This window comes from Chaetodon trifascialis, chromosome 1, assembly GCF_039877785.1.
Source record: "Chaetodon trifascialis isolate fChaTrf1 chromosome 1, fChaTrf1.hap1, whole genome shotgun sequence".
Classification (NCBI taxonomy): Eukaryota; Metazoa; Chordata; class Actinopteri; order Chaetodontiformes; family Chaetodontidae; genus Chaetodon; species Chaetodon trifascialis.
In genome coordinates this window covers 15,729,744-15,745,844 of record NC_092056.1, presented here as the reverse complement: position 1 = coordinate 15,745,844, position 16,101 = coordinate 15,729,744, and the positions used below count along the sequence as shown (strand labels likewise).

General features: G+C 42.2%; 1 protein-coding gene across 3 annotated transcripts; it reads left to right on the top strand.

The window, feature by feature from the left end:
- Positions 1–4,934: 4,934 nt before the first annotated feature.
- On the top strand, positions 4,935–15,951 carry myzap (myocardial zonula adherens protein). 3 transcript variants are annotated; one of them, XM_070970212.1, is made up of 14 exons: positions 4,935–5,099; positions 5,798–5,878; positions 9,164–9,256; positions 9,865–10,029; positions 10,161–10,253; positions 10,350–10,463; positions 10,566–10,718; positions 11,239–11,364; positions 11,612–11,740; positions 11,834–11,928; positions 12,254–12,359; positions 13,001–13,084; positions 13,318–13,424; positions 13,525–15,945. In XM_070970212.1, the coding sequence occupies exons 1-14, from the start codon at positions 5,025–5,027 to the stop codon at positions 14,102–14,104; spliced, it is 2,001 nt and encodes a 666-aa protein (XP_070826313.1). In that variant the 5' UTR covers positions 4,935–5,024; the 3' UTR covers positions 14,105–15,945. The 3 variants fall into 3 exon arrangements, with proteins under 3 accessions (XP_070826313.1, XP_070826304.1, XP_070826295.1); XM_070970203.1 differs by having other exon boundaries at positions 4,960–5,099; positions 13,819–15,951; XM_070970194.1 differs by having other exon boundaries at positions 4,960–5,099; positions 9,170–9,256.
- Positions 15,952–16,101: the final 150 nt, after the last annotated feature.

The following is a 16,101-nucleotide window of genomic DNA, read 5'->3' as shown; positions in this document are numbered from 1 at the left end:
GCTGACTGCATCAGAGGTGAATAGACTGGTTCTTCTTACTCTCACTGGCTGATGGGCTATTGTTTGCAGGGCATGACCTTCAGTTGTTGCTGTTCTGTGTGGAACAAACAAATCAACCTTTTCGAGTGCCACGGCATTATCTCTCTCTCTCTTGTGTCAAGCCAAGCAGTAAACTAATAGGGGCTGCAGCCTGGTCGGCTTAAGAGGGAAAAGTTGTGTATGCCTAACAAGGTGATCATTCTTGGGATTCCTTTGTGTGCTTGAGTGACTTCAGCCTCAGTGACTGCTGAAAAATAAAGAGGCAGACAGCTGGGAGAGAGCTGTCTTGGAGGGTCGGACGTGTGCGTGTTTTCTAATGTGAAGATTTAGAGCTCTTTCACACAGCTCTCTATTTCACTCCTCTGACTACAAAACATACAAGTTTTACAAGTCTTACAGGGATCTTAGAAACAACTCTGGGGTTCAGTGGAGGCACACAGGAAAAATAATAATTTTCTATAAAAACGTCACGGTGCCATGCTGCCCCCTAGCTGTAATAAAGGTAAAGACACCAGGATTCATGGCTGTGTTTTTTCCTCTGAAAGGTGAAATAAACAGAGAAATGCATATAAATAAAATGGAGATCTCAACTTTAAACTGAGGTCATACAAATAATGCAAATCTGTACATTCTGTGTTTCGTGAGTTAAGAGTTCTGTAGTGTAAAATGAAAAGGCCTCTTTGTTTCTTTATATTTCCACAGGCTTGAGCATTAATAATGAGGTGCTACTCTTCACACAATCACCATAGGCCTGATCTATACAAGCGATGACAGAGAGGGGGAATTATATCATTCATCACTTATGCAGTATTGATCGTGAGGAGTGGACAGTCCCTCGGTTACTGCTGTGTACATTCAAATCCACTCGAGACATATATGACACAGAGGCATCAGTAACCGAGCAGTCCATCCTGTCGGGATGAATCGGGTCACATAGATCACTGAACAAGTGATTTATCAGAGGCTGTTATAGATCCATGAAGCTGCTGTCATTTTATTTTATTTTGAGCCTTTCCACTGGAAAAACTAGTTTCTCTATCTAACAGTAGATGGTTAAATTTTAATGCATTGAATGTGATCAGGCTATACACTGACAGAGGAAATGGCAGCTGTAATCGTCCCTCATGGTCATACTGGCTGCGAGGTAAGTCCTTCTTAGAGTGGGGAGCAAGTCCAACATCCTCGTTTTGTGCAAATTTAAATCCACACTTTTGGCAAAATTAACAAGGCTTCAGCATTTATATTGATGAAATAGACAACCTCCAAATTTACTGTGTTTGTAGAACCAAATCCCCACCTACTGTAGCATTACCACCCCTCCACCACTGCTTAGCAGGGAAGCACAGTTGGTATGTCAGAGTAAACAGACTGTAACTTTTGAAGATCTCCACTCGGTCTGTCTGACTGCCAAAGCTTCATATTAGCTTCAGCTGAACTCTAGAGGTCAGTTTTACACAGTTTGTTCCATGAAACATTGCTGTAGGAGCCAATCTCTCATGGCAATGTTTCAATACAGTGCTCAGAAAAGACATTGGTACAGCAGCTTCGATCTATGTGAGTGAAAGCCTCCTTCCTCTCCAGCTGTACATTAACAAAAGTTAGATATTTTGACCAACCCTTAAAACAACAAATGTCAGTCACTTTTTAAGGCTGTCATACATTTCTGTAAACAGTGTATCATAGTGAAGCTGTCTCACCTTCGTCACAGGCAGCACGTTCATCTGTCAACAGTTGTATTGGTGCTTTTCTGTCAAGCTGTCATTGAAACACAAGTCAATCTGAATTCCCCTGCCGCAGGGATGTTGAACAGACAACAGCCATTGTTGTCGGTTGCAACAACAAAATCATGCACAAGCAACCGCTACCACACAGGAGAGAAATACCTGCACTGCAGCCTGCATGCAGCAACTCACGCCTCACACAGTTACTGTGACACAGTAAACTCGGCATTAAAGTACTCAGATGCATTCTCAATGCATGTCTTTTACTTGTAATGGAATATTTTTACTGTATGGTACTGCTACCGTTGCTTAAGTATTACTAGCAAAATGTACTTAAAGTATGTCACTGCAGACAAATGTCCCCTGTGATTGTTGAACAACTATACTTGACATTATTAGACTGCTAGTGTTGATGCAATAATGTGTAAGCAGCAGTTTAACTGCTGCGGCTGGTTGAGCCAGAGCTAATGTTTAACTAGTCTACTCAAAGCTACAACTAATGTCACTGTTCATCAGTCTACTGATTATATCCTCGAATAATCAATTGCTTTTTTGATCTGTAAAAAAAACCCCAAAAGTGAGTGAATTCTCTTTAAAATTTCCCAAAGGCCAAAGTGACACCTTTAAATGGCTTGTTTTATTCAGTCAACCAACCCAGCCACCAAATCAGTCAGTTCACCGTGCTTTCAGGAAAAGCAGCAGATTGTCACATTAAAGAAGACAAAGACAAATCGCTCTAATGAGATATAATCTACAACAGGTGTCTCAAACTCATTCCACAAAGGGCCGTGTGGCTGCAGGTTTTTCCTCCAACCAATCAAGAGCATGCAGTCCGACCAATCAGCAGTCTGAAGACTGAGATCAGCTAATGAAATGAATCAAGTCTGGTGTGCTGCTGCTTGGTTGGAAAGAAAACCTTCAGCCACGCGGCCCTTTGTGGAATGAGTTCGAGACCTGTGATCTACAACAAAGCATCGCGTTTTATAAACTCGTCATGTTTTGTGTGTTAAATTGTTATTAGTAATTATAGCTGATAAATGTGGAGTGAAAAGAACAAAATTTTCCCCTGAACTGTAGTTGAATAAAAGCATAAAGTACCTTCAGTTTGTGCTAAAGTACAGTCCTTGGGTGAATGCACTCAGTTGCATTCAGAATCTGCTGTCTACATGTTGCTATTTGTTGGTGTGAATCAAGTTAACATACAGGAGAGCAAAGTGAATGTAAAATGTTGTTTTTTTATCAGTCACATGTGCTCCATGTGCATGTAGCCGTTCCTGTCAGACCGGCCCCAGAGAATTAACCCAGCACTGAATCAAGACCTGATCACAAAACTATGAGAGCACAATCAGGACAGGAGGTGGATACGATCCGTTTCTGAGAGAGGATTTCCACATGTATCTCCATGTGACTGGATTGGACGGAGGCCCGGCTGCTTGACCGGCTCACTGATTGCAGGAGTAAAGCAACACCATTTGTTTGATGTCTGGTTGCTCATTAACTTCTCTGGCTTGGAGAAATACCTCTTATATTGTTCTGAAAAAAATTCTTTACATACTTACTGACATGTTTTGACGTTGACTAACAGCAGATATTTTAGGAAAAATAATGCAGCTTACAGATTGCAGATTACAGTCTTGATTCTCGAGTTTCTATTAAGAGGGAGTGACTGCAGGCCATTCAGACAAGGAATGTGATCTGGCTGTCAGGGTGATTGTCTGTATGGTCCTTAAAGATATTAGACAGGACAACAAAGCACAAACACAAATTCATGGAGGGTGGAGTTGTGAGCAGAAGGTAACAGTAACATTAAAAAATAATGCTCACTGTGTTCTTTCTTTTCATCACTATCCTCTATCAACAGCATCAATAATTCATTGTCTGAAGCAGCTCCTGTGCTCCTGTCCCTTTGCCCAGTTTCTGACTTTATTTGACTAGAAGTGAAGTTTTCACACTCACAGTAGTTCTGAGAATATTCAGTAATTTACCCAAGTAAAAGTGACAGTACCACACTATAGAAATACTCTGTTACAAGTAAAAGAGCTCATTAAGCAGTACAGACTATCAGTTTTATATTATCATATGATTGGATCATTTTTATTGCTTTATTAGCCCTTTAATGACCGACTGTTATATTTACTGTGTTCAAAGCGGAAACTGTCAAGACATGGCAACAATAGACACTTTTGTTTCACATTTTGATCATCTTAAGTGGCAGACAAAGTTGATTTTCTTTTAAAAATACAAAAAAGAAAGCACAACAATAAGTTCAACACTCACTGGACGTTTTGAATCCAGTGTCACCAAACAGGACATTACAAAACTCCATTAATTTCATGATTAGTTCATAAGTTAACATGTAAGCAGTGCTAAAATTGGTCAAGGCGGAGCTGATTTTAAATACTTCACATAGTGTTTAGTAGTTTAATCTATTATACATTATATGTTGTACAAAATGTTTTTGTCTAAAATCTCAATCTGATAAGGGACGTGTAATTATAACTCAAATAAAGATAGTGGAGCAGTATAATATTTCTCTCTGAAATGTCATGGAATAGAAGTAGAAAGTAGAATAAAATGGAAATACTCTAGTAAATAATCTAGTACCCTAAATGTGTGCTTAAGTACAGTACTTGAGTACATGTACTTAGCCTTTCCACCACTGCACAGTGGTTTACAAAAATATCACTTTGTCACATACTAACAAACTCCTGAACTGTGGACAGTAGAAGCAGCTCCTCCTTTTTTAACCCTCCTGCTGATAAAAAGTGCTCCACCTGTTCCAGCCCGAGTAGGAGGTGCCGCCCTGTCAAAGTCCTGCTCTCAGTGCAGGAGGCGCAGACCAGGTAGGCAGCTGAAATGTGGCCCGACAGGTCTGATGGGAACTCAGAATGAGCAGAGAGAGTCAGGGTGAGAGAGGCAGGGAGGTTGCTGAGTGACTGACAAGTCTGTCAGCCAGGAGCAGTCCGGCAGGAATTGAAACAATGACATTGCTGTGTTTGTGTTGCTGAGTGTGGAACTGGATTGCACCTGATCGTTTCACAGACCGAGAGGGAACCTCTGGGGCCCCTGTGGACTCCCACCACCAGCAGCCCCAGCAGCAGACGTGACAGTGTGGAATTTCCCCTCCTCTCCCCTGGCTGGAGCCCGGGGCAGATGGTCGCTCTGACAGTTTGAGCAGAACTCAGGAAGGAGAGTGAGAGGAAGGGTGGGAGGAGGTCTGGAGAGGCAGAGGAAGAGAAGCGAGGAGTGGACAGAAAAGGAGACATGCATCGCCACGCTTCAGGACGAACTGTTTCCACCACCACCACAACAGAGGACTCTCCAGAGTCTTTAAGTGAGGTAAGAAGTTGCAGAGAAGTCAAGAAACTCTCCCTCTGTCTCCCCTCTTTTCGCCCTTCATTCTGCTCTGTGTTTTGCAAACACTCCTGTGTTTTTCCCCCCTCCCACTTCTGTTTGCCCCTTGTTGCTTTTAACTCTCTGGCCACTCGTTTCTTCTCTGTTTCTTGTCAGTGAGATAATTTTTCCCACTCCCAGCTAACACTTTCTGCCCCCTGATCATCTGAAAGTTCATGTTTGTTATAGGATGTGTTCACTTACAAGAGCACGTAATGGGAGCTGAGTGTGCAGCAGGCAGGGCTGTCATGTTTATTTGAACAGCTCTCTGATAAAACAGGCCTTTGTACTAAACTGGCCTTTAAAGTTGTTCCATTGTTGTCTACGGAAGAAAGAACTTATTATAATCTAGTAAACTGAGTATGATACTGGTTCATTACTGCAGGCATGTTTTTTCCCTTGGGAATAACAACAAATTTATAATTTTATAGTATGTTTGCTTGTTATAAAACCAGACAAAGCACTCACTGTGGTGTAAATATTTTAACGGATGTGTCCATAGCACTGCATTTACATAAACTTTGCAGCTCTGTGGCCATAGTCTATAAATAAACCCCTGTTGAGACTGGACTGGACTGTTAAGATCGTTTTCCTACTAAACATCTTTTTTTTTTGTTTGCCTTTTGTCTTTGTGTTGTTCACAGAGGAGGATCAGACGTCTCAGGTTAACCCTGCACGGCGGGGATGATGAGAACAACGAGCCAAAAGCCTCAAACTCAGACACAGTGAGTCTTACGTCTCCCTCATTGAAATTCCCACAATTAACCATGCTACACCCTGCCTATAAGTCTTTCGTGACAGCTCTATGTAGATAAGGAAAGGTTTAATGAGTGAAGTTTAATTAAACCTTAAATTCCCTGTTTGACTCAACAAACCAGCTGCATGCATGTGTTTCCCTCCAGCCTTAAATGTGCAACCACACGCACTGAGGAACTCGTAAGAACAGAGATATGGAGAAATGATAAGCACCTAAAACATGAATTCATTAAAAAATACAAATACCTAGAAAGAGAGCTGGTGGAGCAACTGAGATTTATCAGTTTTTTGTTTTTTTATTATCTTGAGCAGTTACATAATGCTGACAGGAGGGCGTGTGCAGCTGATAATGCACACACAGCTGTTTCACATTTACTTCAAAGCTCAGCTCTGATTCTAAATCTATTTCTTACAATAGAAAATATTCAAAATACTTTTGCTGAACAGACAACATCCAACAAAGACACCTGATAGCTTATTTGACACAGCATTGACTCCAACACGAGTAACCAAACAAACGCAGCTCATAAAAATGGCATTTGCTTACCGAGGAGCAGAATTACACTCTGCACAGTATTCATATCTGCTCCTGCACATCGTGGCCATGGGAATATTATTGTGAGAACATGCTGCAGGCTGTGTGTGTGTGTGTGTGTGTGTGTGTGTGTGTGTGTGCCCTGCCTTTGTTTGTCTTCAGGATTTGTGGTCCAGAGGTTGATGTTTGAGTTCGAGTGTGAGAACTGAGTGTGACTTTACTTATTGTTGGCGCTTAGAAGCTTTTTGGTCTTTTTAACTGTGCACGGAGAAACACTACGGCTTGTTTTGTATGAACCTTGGCTGAGGAGCATGCTATTCATGTAGTAACCACACCTCCACACACTCCCCTGATAAAACACTGCCGTAATCTCTGAATGTGGTTTCCATTAGGAGGGTGTGACCACAGCCATTGGAGTCAATGACAGTCTGGTCAAGAGTTGACACAAAGTGGAGAATAGCACACGTGAGCTCAGTGACGACGTGTGCTTTAGGGTGTGTTCATTGAGGATGAAATCTTTGCACCCGTGCAACTGTGCAGCTCACTCTCTAAAATGGTGGATAAGAAATAAAAACAGAATAGTGAGAATGGCCTGAGAGGAATAACAACATTTTGGGGGATTTGGTTATTCACTTAAAAATGAAGCTACAGCCAGCAGCTTGCTAGTGTAGCGTAGCTCACAGACTGGAAGTAAGAGAAACTGTCTCTGTCCAAAGGTTACAAGATCTACCTGCACCTTGAAAGATCAGTATTTGACAAGTTGTATTTTGTTTATTTAATACATTTTGTAAAACTGCCGATTTATTGTTTTATGGCACGGGTTTAATTGGCTTTAGAGGTGTTGGCGGGTGACTTTATTACCTTTGGACAGAGCCAGGTTTGCTGTTTCTCCCTCTTTCCTATCGTTGCTGAGCTCATATTTTCTGCACAAACATGAGAGTGGTATCAATCTTCTCATCTTACTCTCAATGAGGAAGCGAATAAGTGTATTTCCCACAATTCTGAGCTATTGCTGTAAAATCCAAAAGACACAAAATATGTCAGCCTGAAAATATGTATAAAGTTATGCACATGACTACAATGGTGTCCAGCTCAGTGGAATGGTGCAGGCCTGAAAACAGACTCATTTTCACTCAGTGTAAGCTAATGTCAATTCACTGGAGTGATAAACAAGCTGATGTATAATTTGTGTGTGAAACTGTAGTACAGTGTACAGAAAATCATCACTTTAAAGGCACTTCAGGGTGAACTGAAGGGTTTTAGAGGTTAAAAACTCACCTCTCTGTGTGCTCTTCATGCTTATTATGTATTCAGTGCTGAGCCCAGAGCTCTGCACAGGTGCTGCTTTAATTGCTGTGAACTGTTGTTGCAACAACATTTAGTTCAAATACCAGAACAGCCTACAAAAGTGACACAGTGTTCAACAGGACTGATTCAACTGTTTTTATTACATTTCTTTAGACATGAAGAGTTCATGTCCTTTTTTAGCCAATTCACTTGAACATATTCCCACTGAAGTTGCTCGGTCATTTTGAGCTTGTATTTTTGTAACTGTGATGAAAATCAATGAGGAAGAGGAAGGAAATGAGCTAAACATGGTCTGCCCCAGATATCCAGAGATGTTACGTTTCAGCAGGAACGTTGTTTAAAGTTGTCATTCGCCATAAAATTAGAAAGGGTGTATCCTGCAACCTGACACATCATGGACACAATCCAACCAGTGACTATGGCCTAGATGAGATATAATACATCTGCCCCATGACACACACAAAGAACTGAGGCACACTTGCTCCTTATATACGTCTCTACACCTACATCATTGGATTTCATCTCCACAATGGCTGAAAGTCTCCTCAGAGTGACCAAGATTCAGCTCAGCGAGCAACGTGAGGGGATCTTTGTGTTGTGATGTAAAGAACTTTCATGGTGGTGTTGGAAATAAGGAGCTAATCCAGTCAGTCAAGTCCTTCACAGTCATATGATACAGCAGTCAGTTTGTATGCAGCAAACAAAGTAAAATGCTTGACAAAGCTCTGACATACTGCTCTTTCAAAGTGGAGTCTTTAAGTTGTTCTTAGGTCTTAGCATAATCCAGGCAGTCGGTGACGACTGTGACGAGGTCGTGCTGCTCAAGGCAGCAAATCAAAAGAAACCCAGTGTGCTTCTCCCAACAAATAGACAGTTTCAGCAGCAAGAAGCAGGTAAACATTGTCCACCAGTGTGGTCAAACAATGACACTGTAAAATTCAAAGCTGCACTTTTCTGAGCTCTCAGTGCTGTTAAAACATAAAGATGTTGGCTGTTCTTCCCTCCCATCTGCTGGAATTTATATCCGCCTTCACCATTTCTCAGCGACATGTCCTCTGTAGACGAGGTGGTGGAGAAATGCGAAGTTCGGCCCTGTCCTCGAGACAACACTGGCATCTTTGTTCCAGCTCTCCTCCTCGCTCTTATCTCTGTGAGATGTTGAGACTGACGCCTCTTTCTCTGGGTGATATTTCCTCAATGAATGCTGAGTTTGAGCAGAGGCAGGATCTATCTATCTATCTATCTATCTATCTATCTATCTATCTATCTATCTATCTATCTATCTATCTATCTATCTATCTATCTATCTATCTATCTATCTATCTATCTATCTATTATTAAGATTCCACTTATCTTAAAATTTTTTCAGCTTTGCAAGGAAAATATTTATTTGTTTGTTTTTTCCCTGTAGGCTGAGAACAAGAAGGGTGTCAGTGGGGCATGGACGAAGAAGAATGGGGTGATCCAAAGAGAGAGGCCAGCTGGCAGGGAGTCACCTCAGCAGGTACAAAGCCACATCCACCACATTAACTATAGGCATGACACTGTGACGTGGCACTTACTGCCACTGCTTCAGCATGTGTGTCACTGACATCTTCCTGTTCAGCAGGTTTCTGTGCATGCACCTTCAGGCTGTCATTTATAATGTAGCCATGGATAAAACACACACACACACACACACACACACACACACACACACACACACACACACACACACACACACACACACATATATATATGCATGGTTGCTGGTGTGCATCTCTTTTCATTGGGCACCCGTGTGCTCGAGGTACAATAGGCAGAAACAGCAGCAGCTCATGTACTGGGTTGCAGAAATGTGACACCTTCAATACACTCTGCACTTTTTTTAGCTGTTCGTTCCCAGCCTCCTGTTTCCAGTGCTCAGCAGCAGTGGTGCTGGAAATACCTGATCTAATGAACATATGGAGGCATTTGAATCCACACACACAAACAAACACATGTGATGCACCCGCAAGTGTTCATGTGTGCACACATGCAAGCACACAAATACAGAAATACAATGATGATATAAGCCAGCCTCAGCAGAGGGTGGCTAAAGAAACCTGACCGGTGCGATCCTGTCTCCCTCAGCACCACGGAGACATGACCAATGGGGTGCCAGAGACCTCGCTGCAGCATCATGGGCCCAAAGTGTACGGCGTTGTGCAGAGGGCGAGCTCGGACAGACAGCAGGAGGTGATGGCGCGTGAATGGACGTTCAGTCACCTTGAGGATGAGATGAAGTACATCAGAGAGGTGAGTGGAAACTAACAAAAATGCAGCTGGGCCTTCAGGTCAACACTTCTCTGCTCTAACATCACGTCGTCTGCTGTGTGCGAGGCTGTGGGGGATATTGTGTGGGTCACATCTGTACGTTCTGCATACAGGTGAGAGATTCTTTGGAGAAGGTGAGAGAGCGGATGTACGGGCAGTTTGGAGGAATGCAGCAATCAATTCAGAAGCTTTCACAGGAAATCAGGGTAATGAATTATGTAATAAGATGTGACTGCTTGTCAAAGTCCAGTCTGTGAGGCTGTGAATACATCTGAAACTGCAGTGTACGTGTGTGTTTGCAGACTGCCAATTCACATCGCAGGAGTCTGGAGTCAGAGGTGAGGGTCCGGACAGCAGCCATGGAGAGCTTTGATCAGATGAATAGCTCCCTTATATCTGCAAACATCGACCTGCAGGTAACCAAATCAGTGTCACTGAACCTGTGAACTTGCTCCCTGACTGCTGCATGCCACCTCAGAAAAGGCAGACTTGATAAGTAAAAGAAGTTTCCTTTGCAGAAATCCCTCCTGGAGAACTGCCAGAGCAGAGTGGACAAGAAGGAGGAGGTGAAGAGGTTGCGCAGCACCTGTGAGAAAGCACAAGAAAAACTCAGAGACAGGGAGAGGGAGCTGGCCACCGTGCAGGCTGAAAACCAGACTTTGAGACTGCAGGTAATCCTGCACACATATGTATTTTCATTCAGTCACACACCCTAATGCAGCCAGAAATGTCAAAACATCACACTCGTGCTCTGGCACATTAATTGAGATACTAGTCACCCAACTGGTGTGACAAGCGGGTGCTCAAATGGCCTGTTGCAAAATGGTCTGATGAGTCAACAGCAGTGGAGACGTGTGGGACAGCGTGACAGCTACAAACAAAGGACTATGGGAATGCTTCACATGTAGAAATTTGTATTCTCTACCTAAAACCGTATCAGTTTTCTACCTTTGCAGTTCATGCATTATCTGCAGTGGGTTATAAGTAGAGGTAGATATGATAGCTACGGTTCCAGTCTGTCTAAAAAATTAAAGGTTGCTCTTTATTTTGGCAAAGCAGATTGAATCTAACAGATTTAATAACGGATCAACTTACCACAGTACAGTAACACATCCTCTGCATCTGTTCTGGTGTCAATAAGGAATAATCAGCCTTGCAGTCTAAATTTCTGCTGTGCCGTCAAATGTTCAGGTGCAGTCTTCACAGGAGGCCAACGTTCAGGCTCTGCAGGACCTGTCAGCAAAGCTGCAGCAGGAGTACGAGGAAAAGCTGCAGGAGGAACAACAGAAGCACAGGGAGGAGATTGAAAAACTACAGGTTTTTACTCCTTATTCGTTAACTTTCACCATCGCACATCACATGCTGTTTCAATGCCAGTGGAAATCAAAACTTGCTGTATGTGTCATAACAACAAGATACTGTAGATGTGTGGTTACTCAACATAGCCCAAATGTTTTGGCACATTTTTACAGAGATTATGATGGATTGTTCTCTAAAGCACATTCATACACTCATTTTAAAACCAGTCCAACATCCAAACAGAAGTGTATTTCTATCTGCGCAGGCCCAACTCGATGAGTACATCAGGCGACTGGAGGAAGCAGAGAGAAACATCAGGACTGCAGAAGCCAAGATTGCTGAGAGGGACCAGAGGATCATTGAGGTGGAGCGCCTTCTGGACTGTATGGGAAAGGTGAGGCAAATTTTATCACAACAAAGATTTAATAAAAATCACATCAATGCTTTTTGCATGAAATAAACTTTCCGATGAAAATGTGTTTTACAGGAAAAGAGTCATCTCCAGAAAAAGCTGCAGGATAGTGAACAGCACCTCCGGCTGCTGGAGCTGACTGACACAACGGATGCAACTGTAGCCAAAAGGTACGAAAAGATGTCCACATAAATAGAAACACCAGTGACAGAACAGTCCCAACTCAACGTCCACTTAACAGCTTTTCCTGTGTGTTTTTAATTGTATCACGCAGACTTTATCAGCAGGTGGAGTTTAGGTCGTCCTGGCTCACCTGCAGGACAGAAACTAGTTACTCCCTGGCTGCAAATCAATCAGTGTGCTTGCAGTCCTTTGTCTCTCTGAAGTTTGTTATCCTCAATCTGAGAAGCATCTGACACGGCTGCACGTCTCTGGAAAATGCAAGACGATCTCCTTTTCACCAGTGCAATGTGGGTTTCACTGGTTCCTGTTCAGGTCCAAAGAGCTGCAGTCTGAAGCTGTGGATCTCCGTGAGAGGATCAAACACTTGAACGACATGGTGTTCTGCCAGCAGAGGAAGGTCAAAGGAATGATCGAGGAGGTGAGGAGTGTTTATCTATCCGTGTACGATACTCTTCCACTGTGCATTCAGGTCTTCTGTTCTACTTGTGTTCGTTTAGCATCCAGAGTGTGGATGAGTGGCACACATAAAACTTGCTCTGGCCCAGAGTCAATAAGAGGTGGCCAACCTTTTATTGACAGGATGATTCTGAGTGTTGCACGGACATTGCATACTTATGGGTCTGTAATTTATCAGTGATTTCCAAGAAATTCTGAAAATAACTATGTAATTTGCGGCAGGGGACAGTCTTCAAGTAGTAAACTTCTAATCAACAAATTCTGATGAATTGCAAGTGTATCTTAGAAAGTCTTATAATGAGTGCACAGCAGTGTGACAATGTGAAATTTGTCTGCAGGCAAGTTTCCAATAATAAATGATTAATGAATAAATATCAGGTTTGATTTAAAGTGACCTTTTTTTAACTTTGTATTCCTGTTTTGCCTATAATTAGCACTAAAACACACAGCGTGCCGCATTACACTTTACAAATTAGAGTTATTTCCAGGAAACAGACTTATTAAAGGTACCATATTAGATTGAATTACTGACAAGAGAAAAGATCTGACTGACCCGGGTAATAATTATTTTTATTTAAATGCTGTCTTCTTGAATTTCTGAAGGTTCAATCACTGCGAGCTCAAGTCGCTCAGAAGGATATGTTCATCTCTGAGCTTCTGGACAGAATTGCAATAGTGGAGTGTGAGGTAAGACAACTACATCACTATGTTTACTAGCTGATTTACTTAGGGTGTGGTGTTTTCATCTACTGCTGTCTAAGAATGATTTCCTGGGCTGCTGAGTGCTGGATATCCTGAGCTTTCAGCAATGTCTGCCTGATTTCCTTGTGTCACTGCACCTATCAAATCACTTTCAAATGACTTCAGTCTTTTGCATGTGTCTGGTCTGACAGCCTTGTTTCCTCTTTTCCTTTTCCTAGAATAATGAATTAGAAGACAAGCTGAAGTATTTTGTGTCCACACAGAATAGGCCAAAAGAGGTTATGGAAACTAGGGAGATCGGAGTAGGCTGCGATCTGCCCCTCAGGTAAGAAGCAAAGGTGCAGCATGTTTGGTAGCATCGGGTCATATGTGGAGCTTCATTTGGAGATGGTTTCTCACTCTGATGTCTGAATGTGCTTCTGCAGACATGAAGCACAAAGGCGTGATGTTGAACCTCCTGTTCAGTGTGAACCAGCTCATTTCCATCCCATTCAACACCCACCACCTCTTCAACCTCTATCACCAGTGAAACCTCCATCACCTACTCAACCTCCATCCCCCACACAGCCTCCATCCCCCACACAGCCTTCATCCCCCACAGAAACCTCACCATCCGTGCAGTCTCAGTCCCCTTCATCTCCCACTCAAAATCCATTTCACTTCCTGACAACACCCATCCAGCCAAGGACATTTAAGTCTAATATCCCTCCACCCAGCAGGCTGGAGTCCAGTTTACTGATGTACACTCCTCTTGAGTACAGCCGCATCCTGCGGTCAAACGCCTCAGCACAGAGCACCCGTCCCGCAGAATCAGAGCGTCCCGTGAGTCCAGTCCAGCACGGGAAAGATGAGGTGGACGCGGAAACAAACATGGACACAGTGTCGTCAAGTCCAGAGGAGCCCACTTCATCCCTGTCCTTTTCTCAGCCAAGATCAAGAGCCCCTCAAGTTTATTCACCCTTCATGAAACTTATGGAATTCACAGCAAAGATAAACATAGACTGATCTTGAGGTCGTAGTTTGAAAAAGACATGTTCTCGTTGAGAGTTTGATGAGATGTGCAATAAGAGTCATTTTTGAGGGTAAACATGAAGCTACGATTATCTTAGCTTAGCATTAAGACAGGAAACAGGGAGAAACAGCTAGCCTACAGGCTTTGCCCACAGGAGACAAAATCTACCTACCAGCAGCTTTAAAGCTCACTAATTAACCCAGTATATCTCATTTGTTCCATCTGTAAAACACAGTGCAAAAATGACAATTTGTTGTGTTTGAGTGAGCAATGGCTATTTATTTCAAGCTGTTTTCCCCTTTCCAGTATTTATTTTCAGTTAAGCTAACTGGCTACTGGCAGTAGCTTCATATTTAGCAGACAGTCATATTCTCATTGAAATTTAATTGAAATTTCTGCTAGAAAGTGAAAAAAACATGCAGGACATCACGAAATATTGAACCATTCCTTTTAAACTCAGTTGGTCTTATTTTCACCACTGATTATCAACTCTACTCCTGTCATCCTCTCAAGTGAGCCCCATCAAACAGTTTTTAGGCCTCTAGTTTTTGTTAAAACCTAATTTAACATGTAAGGCCTAATTATTGAGCTTCAGAGGTGCTGCTGGTGGATTTTGATACCTTTGGACAGAACTGAACACCGCCTCCAGTCTTTATACTATGCCAAGCTACATGTAGCTGCTGTTAACTTAGCATAAAGCCAATCTGTACATCATGACTGTGCGTTAAACTGCACAGTTGCACATTGCTGCGGTTACAGCTATGCTGACTGCAGTTACATATTCAGCATACAATGATGAGAGTGGCATTTATCCTCTCCTGTAACTCAGAAAGAAAACATCCATCCATCCATCCATTTTCTATGCCGCTTATCCCTATCGGAGTCACGGGGGGGCCAGAGCCTATCTCGGCTGTCAACGGGCGAGAGGCGGGGTACACCCTGGACCTGCGACCTTCTTGCTGTGAGGCACGCGCACTACCTGCTGCGCCACCATGCAGCCAGAAAGAAAACAAATAACAGTAATTTCTAAAATGTTGAACTATTCCTTTAAAACTCAATCATCTTTGGTCTTATTTTCACTGCTGGTTATCTTTTTTTAAAATGGCCGTTTGTGATCTCATTTTTTTAAACCGTCAAAACTTGATATGTGCATATTAGCTTTATGGTGCAGGATATGATTCTGCTTAATGACATAGAACGTCTTATGCAGGTTTTGCACGTAGCACTCTTCATGATGATAATGTTGCTTGCTGTTGGGTGTAAATAATCTGATGCTCTGTAAAGATATTTTGTAAATAATGTAGCCTACTGAAGGATTATGTTTGTTTTGTTTACAGTGAATGTAGCCTTCTTACGTATGCTACTCATGGAGCTATGAGCATCCAGTCCCAGACGAACGTTGATAAGGTTATTGAGAGTATTTTCTTATTGTTTTATATTGGCTCTGTACAAATTAAATGAATATTATTTTCCTATTATTACATTATGTACAAAATATTTATTAACATGCTTTATGCCTTTGCAAAAAGCCTACTATTTCATACTGGTGGTGGGAATGAATCTCTTTAAGTTCTAACAGGGTAATAAAATATAATGTGATATAAAGTACATTTCTGTGCTAATGATGAACTGTTGAATCGCTTCAAATATAATGAGCTAATTGAAGTGACTGCCATTCCTGAGCCACAGGCACAAGTATTATCCAGCTGTTGTCTGCACTGCCACAAATGTCTTTGAAAAGGTTTTATGATGTGCCTTTTCGGTATCGATACATATCATACTGCGACTAATGATAGGAGGCCAGCATTTGTTTGGATAATAAAGAATTTACTGTTCAAGTAACCTGATGTGTGACTGTGTCAATGTAGGCCTACACTTACAAACTGTCCAGCCACACACATTCTCTAAAGCCTGATGCATATGTAAGACTGTTTCATTGTTCAGTGATGTGGATCACAATTTAGCATAGCTGATAAAAAAACACAAAAAA